This window comes from Mustela erminea, chromosome 7 (genome assembly GCF_009829155.1).
Source record: "Mustela erminea isolate mMusErm1 chromosome 7, mMusErm1.Pri, whole genome shotgun sequence".
Classification (NCBI taxonomy): domain Eukaryota; kingdom Metazoa; phylum Chordata; class Mammalia; order Carnivora; family Mustelidae; genus Mustela; species Mustela erminea.
The window spans coordinates 123602623-123615600 of record NC_045620.1 but is presented as its reverse complement, the minus strand read 5'-3'; the positions used below and the strand labels follow the sequence as shown (position 1 = coordinate 123615600).

Sequence of the window (12978 nt, the reverse complement as noted above, 5' to 3'; positions counted from 1 at the left end):
GGACTTCCAGCCTCCAGAAGCAAAAGAAGTTCTGTTGTTACATCAGGCAGCCAATGGTATTTTGTTATGGCATCCTGAGTTGTGTCAGTACAGAACAGACGGACGGCCGGACCTTGGTCTCAAACTACTCCTGGCCTTGAGGGTAGAAAGTGGCGTACCTAAGGGTTCAGTAGCTGTTGGCTGTTACCATTTTAATTACCATTAGCCATTAGCCGGTGCGCTTTCCAAGGCCGTAGACTGTTCCTCCCTGTGCTTCTAGCACGGGGTAGTTTCTCAGTAAGTGTGGGGTAAATGAATGAATGAACAATATAGCAGAAGCCAATGAGCACCAGCACGAACTGACGAAGCTACGGTAGCCAGGGAGCAGGGCAGGGCAGGGTGGAGGCCTCACTCGGCGATGAGAGGAAGGCAGGCAGCCTGGACGGGGCAGCCCGGGCCCCCGCTGAGGCATCGGTGGAGGGGGACTGGTCCGGGACCCCTTGGCCTGACCCAGGGATCCGCAGCGAACAGCCACAGGCGGCAAGCCCTGCGTGCGTTCCCTCGGCCATCCCCATGCGGAGTCAGGTCCAAGCAGTTTGGGAGACAGAATCATGGTCATGCGAGCCCCTTACAGAGCACAGCCGGGGCCTTCTGCTGCTCTGGTCACCGGCAACCCTGGTCCTCCTCCACTGTCACTCCTGAGGCTGAGGAAGAGAAACTCAACCTGCCCCGAGAAGGCTGCTTCCCTGGGACTCCCATTCCCTTCACCAGCACTCTCTGTCCCGCACCTGGACCTCCAGTGAGCTGGGACAGAAATCCAGCAAGCTCGGTGAAGAGACGGACTGGTACTGAACAATGCCACCTCCTTTAAAAAAAAAAAAAAAATCACTCAAACCACCTCAGTTCTGAACCAAGGGAGCTGAGCTGGACTGTGGCCAGAGGGCACTCCTCTCCCTCAGGGCCGTGCCTGGCTGCCAGTTGTTATGGTGGCAGAAAGCCTGAGCAAGCAGAAAGCAGAGAGAAAGAGAGAGGGCCAGAGAGCTGGGAAGGTGTTCATGGAGTGCCTGCATGCTTCTGGAATATTCCACCGCAGAGCTGGTCGGTCCCTTACCACGTCAGAACCTAGGCTCCAGTCCCGAGACACAAGCTCGGGTGCTGACTTGCATCAGTGAGTCTTGAAGTCCCAGCAGTGAAACTGTTTCAGTTCCTTCAGCGATGCCATCCCGTCTGAGGAGCTGCCTCACGGGGACATTTGTGCTGCCTTGTTTGTTTCATTGTCCCGCCTGACCTTGGGGCGACCCTGCCACAATCCCCTCTCTTGTTAAGGCTCTAATGAGGTCGCTAAAGATGTCTGTGTCAGGACCGTCTTGCCGAGCTCTCAGTTAACTTCATGCTCGGAGAGTCGGCTGTGCAAGTCACACGGCAGAGGCCTTCAGAACTCAGAACTGTCCCCTCTCCCCGGCGGGCCTTTGTCTGTGTGAAAAAAGTAAGGAATCCTCTGCTGAGGCCCACGACTCGAAGGGTAGACCACAGGAGTTTTAAAAGGAGTGTTAGGTGTTTGTTGAAGAAAGGACCCCTAGGGGGAGGTGCAGACAGCCAGCCAGAACTCATTTTGGGGTTCTTACTGGCTCCGGGGCGAGTCTTGCACCCAAGGCAGGCTTGATTACTCCCCAAATGCCCGATAGGGAGGGCCTGGCAGGGCCTCAAGGGGCAAAGTGGCCAGGCCAGTCCCTGGCCCCAAAAAGAGCCCGCTGTGTCCCCTGGAGGGGCTGGGAACCATCTCCAGGAGGCCTGGGAGCCTGGTCCAGGATCAATATTGGGTGCTCAGAGTCCAGGCCCCTGAGGGGCAGGCCGGACCAGCACATAGTTCAGTCAGGGACACACGGGTAGCCCCATACCCACTCCCGGCTCAGCCGCACACCGCACACGGGCACAGAGGATCTTCTCCCCAGATTCACTGGGGATTTCAAATCTGAGAAGGACAAAGGCACTGAAACGGCTCTTGCCGCTGTGCCTCTGTGAGTGTGGAGCTGACCCTGGGGAGGATGGGGGTGTCACCGGCTCTGAGGCTGGGAGGTGGAGGGGTGGTCCTGGAGTATCCCTGCCTGCGGGGCCGGCATTTGGGAAATGTCCCATCAAAGGCCAGGGTGAGGCTGCTCTGGCCAAGCCTCCTTTCCCGCCCACTTCACTGATGAGAATGAAGATGGGTCGCTGTGCGCCGGAGGGAGCTGCCTCAGCACCAAGGCCAAGGTGAGCGGGAACGCGCTGGGCCGCTGGGCCTCTGAGCGGGGGCCACGCGGGTTACAAGGAGCAACGGCTGCCAGGGGGGCGATGAAAGGCCCATCCCAGCTCTGCGAGCAGGTGCCCCGCGCGCTCCTCCTCGGCCCCGTCGGTCCGTCTGGGCCACTCGCATCCTCACATCACAGGCGTCTGCTGAGGGCCAGGCCTGCCCTGTACCTTTCAGCAGAATGAAAGGGAAACTGATATCAGAGGGAACTGAAGCACAGGAAAGGGCCTCTTTCTTTTCAAAGACTTTCATTTGTGATGGGCTTTTTTTTTTTTTCTAGGTGATCTTATTTCAAAGCCCCTTTGAAAATTTTGTGGGTTTTGTAATGGATGAAAAGTAACTTGGAAATGGGACTAAGAAGTTTTCAGTTGAAAGTTGTTAGAGGAAAGTTGAAAGCTTTGAGTTGTAAGGTTCTGCCAGATTTATCATGTCTTTTGTCCACGAGGCCCATCCGTGAGGGCAGGGGGCTGGAGGGAAGGGGCTGGGGAGCCAGACAGGGCCCACGAGAGAGCACAGTGCCGAACCCAGCCCCAGCCACGGTTGCTTCACGTCTGTAAGGGGAGCCATCCGAGCTGCACTTTCAGCAGAAACGTCTCCAAGGTATAGACTTTGATGTGGGGAAAGGAAAAAGCAAATGTACTTCCAGAGTACTATAGGAAGCTGGGTTCTATCGAAAGCAGGGGCTACCTCGCAGATGTTTCCTATCAGAAAAATAATTATGGGAGACGTTAAGGCCCGAACAGCCCTGAGAGAGGGAGAGAGGGGGCCTGGCATGAGCCCTGGGGCAGGGCCACGTCGCAGGACTGACGAGAGGGGAAGCCAGGGATCGCCACCGAAGCCGTCTGGGTAGAAAACCAGGAAGGGCACCGTTCCAGAAACAGAAGGGAAGGGAGTTTCAAGGAGGAGGAAGGAGGAAGCCAGAGGAAGAGGATGGCGACAGTACTTTGCAGGGTTGGGCAGAGCTCGGGGGGGCGGGTGGGGGGGGCGTCCAGAATCCCACGGAGGGCACAGCGTGGAAGAGGAAGGCAGATGGATGCGAGAGTGGCCGGGGAGGTGGTCAGACAACGAGTTCTCAAGTTTTCAGGTCTTGGGTTGGAAAGCCCAGGGGAAGGGCTGCTGAGAGAGGGGGAGCTGGAGACAGAAGGGACTTGAAGGTGGGCCCCGCGGCACCGTCCGCGTTAGAGAGGGGAGGTATCTATATGGCCCTGCTCTGAGACAGAAGAACGCCCCACCCCCAGACAGTGTCAAGGCCACACTGGCAGCATTTGGGGAAACACATCCGAGATGGCTTAGGGTGTGTGGCCTGAGGGAATAGGAGACATGAGGGAAGTAGAGTGTGCTGTGAGGGTCTGAGCAGGAGGCTCTGTTGGGCTGGATACGGTGTGGGGAGGGGAGGCCATGGCTGGTACTCAGAGCACCAGGGGCGGGTGTCTCCGTGTTACCCCAACGGGGTGGGTGGGTGCAGCCTTGACATGGCTGAACTCTTTATGAGGTGGTGGCCTGGAACATTCCAGCCACCCCAGATCACTTCCGAGGGCCTAAGGGTAGAACAGACATGGGTGAGAGGCCCGAGTCTGGCCTACACTAGCTATGATCAAACTTCTCCAGGCCCAAGTACTGTCATCCATAAAATACAGGTGAAATCATGGAACTCCTCGTGGAAGGAAATCACGTCGTGCCCGTGCCTGGCATGTAGATGGCGCCCAATACATGTGAGCCGTAAAGATGGCGGCAGTCCGGGCAGCCCGTTCCATCTGTGCCTGGTGTGTGTCTACGGCTGGTCTTGTTGGGCCCTTGGGGTGCCCCATGAGAGAGAAGGCGCCGGAAGGGATCAATGGTTGCTGGCAACAAAGCCTGGGGTCACAAGGCCAGGTTAGAAGCAGAGCACTGGCCTCCAGCTCTATCTCCCACGCCAACACTTGGGCTGCCCTCGCTGAGCTGTCCCCAGGGGCCACTCCCTCCTTACTAGGCTCTCCTGCCCCTCCCCCAACACATGCCCTACCCCCCACCCAGGTTGCTGGCAGGAACACCTGCCCCCCAGAGACATCATCATATTCTGTAATATGATTGGAATCTGAATATATATTTAAAATGACAAGATTGAAATTAAAATTTAAATAAAGAATTACTTTTCTATAAGTTGCTCCGAAAGCAGTAATTTAGCAGCAAATTGATAGAGAAAGGTAAGCACTGGTCCTTTAAACCATCATGCAGTTTCCGGCATTCGAGCCAGAAGTGTCTCAATTTAACACATCATTGGTTAGTATTATTAGAAATTTCAGCGGTCTCTGGAGCATATTATGGCGGTGCTCTGAAGGGGAGGCCGAGGGCGCCGGCCTGGGTCCAGGGGGCCAGAGAGGGCATCCGCATGAATGAGAGCAGGAGGGGCTCCAGAGAGCCTCCCCGAGCCCTGCGTGGGGATTTAGCTGTGATGATTCTCTTGTTTGTAGTTCGGTGGCAGTCCTGAAATGAGAACTGAGAGACCCATGAATGTCCTATGCTCTCCCCAGAGGCCACGCATTTCTAGCTTTAGCATCTAACAAAACATCCTTCTGACCCCTTGAAACCAAGGCTGGGGCCAGGCGTCCATGGAGACGGTGCCACCAAGAAGCCGGCTCCCATGAGCCGCGTGAGCAAGACCCAGAAATCTGTCCCATTTAGCATCTGGCCAGCAGCCTCTGCGGCTAGGTTCCCCACACGCCTGCAACCTTGAACATCCAAACTGTCACCGCTCCCCAGAGTAAGGTCCAAAGACTACCTTCCTCCCCGGGTCGGCCTGTTACACCACCACGTTGACTCAGGGGCCCCCTTGCCCCAGGCCTACTGAATCGGAAGTTCCGGGTGGGTTCAGAAACCTGGATTCCTAACACACACACACACACATCCAGATATTCATGTGCACTCACGTTGGAGAACCCCTACGTTAGAGGTGGTCGGCGCTTCACTGTGGGACCTTGGCATCCGAGCTCTCACTGACAGCCTGCCGGTCCCAGAAAGCCAACAACCTAGGCATAAACACCAGCTATAATCTAAAAAACCCAGACACCAAAATAGCTCCTCCCCAAACCTGAATGGCCAACCTTAGAATACCATTCTTCAAGTAAAAATCACCTTCCTAGGGTCTTGCCTTTGTGGTGCAAAACCCTCGGGGAGGTTCCAGCACTCAAGCCCCAGTATACGGGTCTGAATAGTTTAAACCGGTCTCCGCCCGCCCCCAAAGGTGGGCTAGACACCGTGAAGAAACTCACTGCCTTGCAGGGGGAGGGATGCTGAGAAGGAGAAGAAACAACCACTCTTTGAAGGGAGTGGCCTGTCCTGCTGTGCGAGCCGAAGCTGTGATGGGATTCCCAGTGGTAGCCCAGGACTTGGTGATCAGAGGGCCCTGAGCAGATCTGCTTCTGCTGGGAGCTGGGTGGGAACCAACTCTGGCTGTTTTCAGAGGAGCCTTGAGAACCTTCCAGAGTAAAAAGGGAAAGGCAACAACAGCTTTTCACAGCAGATGCTATTCCTGGGACCCCAGGGCCTCTACTGTCAGTGTGCCTCCACCAGCGGCGTGCTCCCAAATCCGTGGGTCTCTGCCACCAACCTCTGCAGACCGTAGGCTCCGAGCTGGACTGGCTTCCCCACATGGCCCAACTTCCAAACCAAAACCTCCCCCAAGTGTGTCTGAACAGCAGGGCCCATGCCTGGAACCCAGCTTCAAGGGAAGCTGGCAGAGCAAGTTCTCTGGCTCCCACCTCAGGATGGGAGAAGGGGGTGGTGTGGCCAAGGTGCAAGCAGTCAGAGACGATGCCCAACATCCTGCCAGAGCAGTCCTTCTTCAGAAGGGGCCTTCAAAACCCAGAGCCAATGCTTGTCTTTTCCAGTTTAGGTGGAAATTGTGGGAAGTCGTGAGGCAAAACCAAGGCTGCAGGTCAAGTTCAGAGTGGGGTCAGCTCTGGGTTACCCACTGCTATTGTCCTCCTTGTGGCTTGTCTGTTTTCACCCAAGACCTCTCCCCCCGCCGCCCCAACCCAGCTGGGGTGTGCTTGGGGAGACGCTGCTCTCGCTTTAGTTGAAGCCTTTATGCCTGGTCCCCACTAGAGTTGAGAGGCCGGCATCTTTTGTGGAACACAAAGGGTACATACAGAACTGTCGTATTCATAGGTCGAGAGCAGCGCGCAGATGACTTTTTTGGTCTTTTGCTATTCTGCAATATACACAGTAGACTTTTTTCTTCTAGTGGCTTTAAACAATATCTCCAAGTACCTCACAGATTTGTGCACAAATTCTGAGAGGTCTTGGCTGGACCGTCTGCTGCTGACCAGAGTTGCCTGGTGGAATTCTTCTGAGCGGCGTTGCTGAGGGGCCCACGAACTGCCTGGCAGTCCTCTTGAAAAGCTTGGCCCTTAGCTGGCATAATGTCATAGCCTCATGGGTCTGATTCCTGCGGCCACTCTCCCAGCCTGGGTCATCCTCCTGGTCCCTGGACAGGCCTGTCCCGTCCTGCTGGTGCAGATGGCTTGAGGGCAGGAGCCGAGCTTGACTACCACTATGACCCAGGGTCCCGCAGTGCTTCTGGCCCACAGTGAACAGGGAAGCTTTGTCCGGCCCATTAAACGGAGGTGAGGACTGGGGGACTCTGGGGTCCCCTGAGCAGAAGAGGCTCATTGCTCTGAAGGATGGGCCCAGCCGTGTTCACGACGCCCAGCAGAAGGCAGTCTCTGCCAGCCCTGTCAGTCCCCACAAGTGACAAGAAGGTCAAAGCTCACAGATTCTGATCTGGGGAGGCAGGTTTATCAGCATCAGCAGGAGACAGACACGTGGGCTGGCATTGTCGTTACTCCTCCCAGAGGAGGCCACTTGAACCCCTAAAGTGGACTCTGGAGCCTGACTCTGTCAAATGTCTGTAGGCGGGAAACGCACTTGTTGCTGTGAGGTTCTTGGTGGTGACTTCGGCCTGCATCCATCTCCCTTGGTGAATCCTGCCTAGACTCTGTGGCCCAACACCAGCCCCGTTCCTTCTGGATGCTGTCCCTGACTTCCAAGCTCCTTTGAGTCACCTTCTCCTGACCTCCTTGGACAAACAGTGGAAGAAGCTGAGCTCTGGTTCCTCCGGCCATCCCCCAGCCCCACGGAGGCAGGTGTCAACCTCAGCACCCCACATCTTCCGTCCCACTCAGGCACATGGGAGGGGGCCGACAGAGCCAGGCCTCCAAGCAGCCCCTGGCAGCATTCAGGGCGATGACATTGGGGGGCCCCCGCACACAAGTCCCCCACAGTCTGGATCCTCATCTCCCCAGTAAGGGGAGCTCATTGCCTGCCATCTCCCACGGGCACCGAGCTACTCCACATCCGCACAGTGGACACGGTCCACTCTTCTGGAACACACCCCATGCATTGCACTAGGAGTGAGGAATGCCCCTACCGCTGGCCAGACCCAGAGCTCAGAGACGCCACCTGCTCGTTCGTTCCCTGGGCACCTGCAGAGGGCCAGACACCACACCGGGTCCCTGTTGTCACGGAGCTGCCCCACCAGGACGGGGTCCGTACAGACCCTGAGAGGCAGTGTGAGGAGACTGTGATCATCGCATGCACAGTACGTCGGTCCCAGAACCAGCAGGCACGTGAGCACCCCAGGTGACTCCCTCCCATCTTGTCTCAAACCTTCCTGACCCCCTGGGATGCTCACCTCCGTGGCACTTTTGTGCAAAATAGAAAAAGGTGCTCCCTTGGAGTGGACCGACTAGCCAAAATGAGCCCCTCTAGGAGGTCGCAGCCTCACGGGCGAATCCCCAGAGGAAAAGTGCCCCCTGACCCCTTCTGCCAGGCACCTCTGCATTGTGCACCACCTTTGGCCCCACACAGACACCCCCAAGCACAGCAGGCCCCCCAGTACCACTAGGTGGGCGATGTTTACCTGGGCTGGTACAGCCCAAGCCAGGGGCCCCGTGAGGCTTGTCACGGGGTGAGGTTCCTACCCCCAGACCAAGCGGGCGCCTCAGCCCCGGCCACCGCCTCACAGAAAGCTTCATCTGTAAAGGATCGGGGTCTTTAGTGTTCTTCTGTCGCGGAAAGAAGCAGGATGCTGTCAGCTGCCGTAAAAATGTGACCTTTGAAAATTTACAAGAGCTCGGGGTTTAAAAGCTGCCGCGTTAATGATGCATCCTATTAGCATCTCATTAAAGGGAAGCAGAGAGAAGCCTGGCCGGCCCAGCGATGGGCAGAGAGGGCCACTCCGAAGCACCAGGCAGAAGGAGAGCTCTCCTCATCTGCCTCTTTCTGCCCAGTGTCATCAGGACGGGGGAGCAGAAGCATGGCCAGGAATGCTGGCACAAGGCCAGACATCGGGTGGCTTCACTGACGTTCCGGGTGATGCAATGGGAGGGGCCGGCGGAGCCTCCCCCATCCCTGCCTTTGTCTCCTCCTCTCCCAGCCTGGGCTGTTCCTGGGGTTGGTTTCTGTGGCATTCTTGTGCTGACACCCCCCTGGCAGGGAGAAGCGGAACTGGGGAGGCCTGCTCTGGCTGGGTGAGACCTGGAGGGCCTTCGGTGAGGTCAGAGACCTCTGGGGACTCTGGACCAAGGGAGAAAGTCTTAGCGGGCGCTCAGTTCGGAGCTGGAGCCACGGACCTGTACGTGGTGCCCCCGAAGCCTCCAGAACTTGGGAGGCTTCTACTTCGGGCCTGGAGCCCTTCGAGGGAGGAGGGGCTCCGGTCAGGCCGAACCGACTCCCGTCACCAGCTGCAACATCCCTCACCCACCTGAGTGCCCGGGCGCGTGGCAGAATGCACGACCGCATCCAGTTTCTTCTGGAGGGAGGGGAGAAAGGAATGTTCGTTTCATTGTTTCAAAAAAAAAATAAGCAGAAATTTCTGAGCTGGGAGTTGCTCCTTGCTTCAGGAGTTGCTAGTGCGAGCAGACTGAGTGGCCTTATTTATCTTTCCTAAAGGGAAAAATGAAAGACCCGTTTGCCTTCTCACAGCAGAACGGCTTTCTTGTACATAAGAACTTGCTTGTAACAGTCATGAAAGACACAGCCGAGCAGAAGGACTGTGGTAGCCAGGCCCAGTGCTCCCAGCCTTTCTGGGCTCACCCCTGGGCCCCCTGGCTTCCTTCTGGAGGCTAACTTGCCTGCCATGCGTAGAGCTAAGTGCCCCCCCTCTACTGGGAGCAGCTGCTTGAGAGCAGGGCTGAGTCTCAGTCGCTGTGTCCCCGGTGCGCGGGGCAGGGCCTGGCACGGAGCAGGGGCCCAGTGCTCGCTTGCCGAACAACCCAGCTAACCAACAAACAGGTAACGGAAGGACCCGCCAGGAGGGCTTTGGAGCCAAGGGACTAAGCCCTTGAAAAAGTGTGCAATGTTTCAAGTTCAGAAACTCCCCAGTTTTAGAGCAAAAACAGGAACTCCTGGAGTTTTCTAGTTCAGAATCTGGTACTCACCGTGGAGGAAGAGACCCCAACCCAGCTGGTGGCCTCCGCCGGCCGCGGTAGGGCCAGAGCTGCCAAGCTCCCAGAGCCCTCCCCGACCCTGCCCCAAAGTACCAGGCCCAGGAGACACCATGCTGACTCAGCGGAACGAATGACAAGGAGGACCCTGCAAACCAGACCTGTCTCTGGCTTGAGAGGCCTCCAGGAACCCCTGCGCCGCAGAGAAGGGTTGCAGCGCCCCCTCCTGGCAGAGGGTGCCCAGGGAGGCTGGAGTGTCCTCCCTCAAACCTCACCCCCAGGCAGGGCCCTGAGTGAGACATCCCACAGGCTCCTTCCCCTTCGCAAGCCTCTGGTTATGGGACGCGACCTCTGCTCCTCCCAGTCCACGAGCACGCAGGGGAAGCTGGGCATCCGGAGGTGACCACAGACGGGGCCCGCTGCAAAGCCCTCTAGAGAATGCTAGAAAAGCCACAGTTTTGTTCCCTAAGTTCCACAGGACTGTTGGTGAGTGTGGCTAAATCCCCAGCCTCCTCCCCACCGCCCACCACCACCACCACAGCCACAGCCAACCCCAAGCTCCCATCTGTCCCGATGAGAAGGAAGCTTGTCCATTGAATTGTTCTTTCCTCCGGAGATTCAGTCTTTCCCTTTGTTTCCTGCTCTGTTCACAGAAGCGAAGCATCAGAAATGCAGGCCAGAGAGAAAGTGCAGCCTAATGTCATTAGCTCCGTGCAGTCCACAGGTCCTAACGGGACCCGGCTCCGCTCCTCCGGCCGCTGTAATGCAGGCTGTTTGTCATCTGCGTTAGGCATCCAAGACCCAATAAGTGCTGTCTTCCCTCCTCTTTGCCTGCCCCTGCCCAGCCAGCCCTGCTGCTCCCGGAGGCCCGCTGGGGGCACCGCCCTCCCAGCTGACTCACTGCGTCAGCTTCTGTGAGAAGTCGGAAAGACCATGGACCTCACCTGGGAGAAGCCTGCAGACGCCCCTTCAGGCCCCTTGGGCCGTCTATGGCTGTCCCCAGTAGAGAGGGTCTCTGCCCTGCAACCGAGCCCAAACCTGGCTGGGGCTCTGGCTGCAGTCCTGGAAACTGCAGAAACTTCCTGAAACCACCTGTGCGGAGACCCCCACCCCCACCCCACCACATCCCAGTGACGCCAGGCTCTCCAGCATGCTGTAGGATTTCTTCTTGTTCTTCTTTTTTTCTTATTATAACGGTAATGGCCCTAGTAGAAAATCTGGCAATACAGGCAAGTAGAGACAAGAGAATAGAAGTTACCCATATTCCTCCCACCGAGGATAACACCCCTGCTAGCACTTTGGTTTTTTTTCTCTCCAACACGTACCGTTTTACATGTGAGCTTCTCTTTGTGCCCTCTTATGTCCTGCCTTTCTCATTTAACACTATAAGCATTTTGCCATCTCATTATGCGTTTCAGTAAACATGATTTTTAATGACCATATAATATTCCATCAAGACTGTCGCTCAGAGACCAGTGCTGTGCTAATGTTTATTTTCAGCCCGGGGTTCAGTTTCTCGTTCATCTAAAAATCTAAGTTAGAGAATGAGATCCTGAGACAGAGAGCCTGCCTCCTTCCCACAACGAGGAGCCGAGGGTCCCAGGGAAGATGTCCCCTGGGCTGGGCTGTCCTCGCATGGGTCTAAGCCCTTGCCCTCCCTACACCTCCTCCGGGAAGGGGCACAGGGCAGGGCCTCGGACCGGGGTACGGAGCCGAACGGTGGTGTTTCGGAGAGCAGTCTTCTCACAGGTCAAAGGGCCAGGCCCAGAGTGGCGTTGAGCCCGGGCTTAAGACACAAGGGTCTGCGGCTCACGCCCGTAGACGCTGTGATTAAGTCATGACCCGAGGGCCGCGGGAGCTTCACTTCTCACAGCGCAGAAAGCTTTTCTTCGCCATAGTTCAGGTGGAGTGAGCGGCTGCAGAGGGCGGCCGGGGAGGCACCAGGCAGGTGCTCCCGGGGTTGGGACTGGAGCAGAAGCCTAACAAGGACTAAGCCCAGGTGCTCTGCCACTCCGCGGGGGTGCTGGGCTTGAGGCCCGCCCGGGCTCTGCCGCTGGCCCGCTGGCCACGTGGCACCGCTCAGGGAATAGGTCCCAAGGCAGCAGCTCTGGCCAGGCCGCGCTCACCCTCCTGCTCTGCTTCTCCCCAGGCCCCTGGAATCTCCAAAGCGGACAATCAGTCCCAGGGACTCACGACCAGCATCCGGTGGGGGCAGACACCCATCAATCAGTCCACGCCCTGGGACACTGATGAGCCACCCTCCAAGCAGATGAGGGAGAGCGACAATCCAGGTGCGTATGTCATCGGCAGCCAGAGACTCCCCCCGCCCCGGGGCTGGAAGGGGTGTCAGAGGTCCCCCAGGTGCTCCCGCTTGTCAGCAGGCCCCGGGTCTGCAGTCCCAGGCTCAGGCTGCCTGCGGGTCGGGACCCCGTGTGCCCTGGACGGTAGCTGCTTCTCTACCCCTTTCTCTGCTGCTCAAGAAAGCTTTGGGGAGGAGGAAGGAAGGGGAGCGGCATCACAGGGGTGACTCTGAATCTGCTTTGTGTTACTGTGAACAGCCCCTCCCAGAGTTCAGTACTCTGGTGCACACATTTCTCAAGCCACACCTTCCAGGGAGGTTTCGCCTTGTGGGTGTTTGTAGGAGAACCGGGATGCTCCCCCTCCCCCTGGGACTGGGGGCTCCCCACCTCCTGCAGCACCCCAGCCCTTCTTGGGTCAGCTCTGACCATAACAACACCTTCCCCGTTACCGCCCGTTGGTCCCAGACCTCCCCTTAGGACACACAGAACTCGGCTCCTCGGCCCCCCACACCACAGCCCTGCAGATACCTGGACACCCCACTCATCCTCCCCTCCAGGTCCTCTGCAGGATGAACACCCCAGGTTCCTCGGCCACACTCCAGAGCCTGTGCCTGACAGCTTCTTTACCCTCCAGAGAATTATATCTCCCTCTGCGTCCCTCAGGGCCCAGAACCCAATGCCCAGAGCCCACATGTGTCATGCCCAGCACCTCCTTCATTCAGCCCCTCTACTTTGACCACCGCAGCCTTAGATCACTTCTGATTGTCTGCTAGCCCCAGACATGCGCTTTCACCAGTGACACCCCAAGACTGTCATGGCAGCAGCTGTGACCCCCTTCCTCTCAATCTGCCCGAGGCGGTGGAGTGTAGGGACTCCCAGACAAGTCCTAGTCCATATCTCCCCGCAGGACTCTTAGATCTCTTAGATTCCGGGTCTTTATTGCTGACCTGGGCCTAGCCTTCCCGATACTATGTCACCTGCAGCCGGC

The 12978-nt window shown here is 57.4% G+C and overlaps 1 protein-coding gene across 4 annotated transcripts in view; it reads left to right on the top strand.

Moving 5' to 3' along the window:
* The window catches only part of KLHL29 (kelch like family member 29), a 298809-nt gene that overhangs the window by 224080 nt on the left and 61751 nt on the right, over positions 1-12978 (top strand). For all 4 annotated transcript variants that reach the window (XM_032353199.1, XM_032353198.1, XM_032353197.1 and 1 more), the window contains one exon: positions 11840-11981. In XM_032353199.1, the coding sequence (XP_032209090.1) occupies positions 11840-11981 (142 nt within the window). The remainder of the gene's footprint in view (positions 1-11839; positions 11982-12978) is intronic.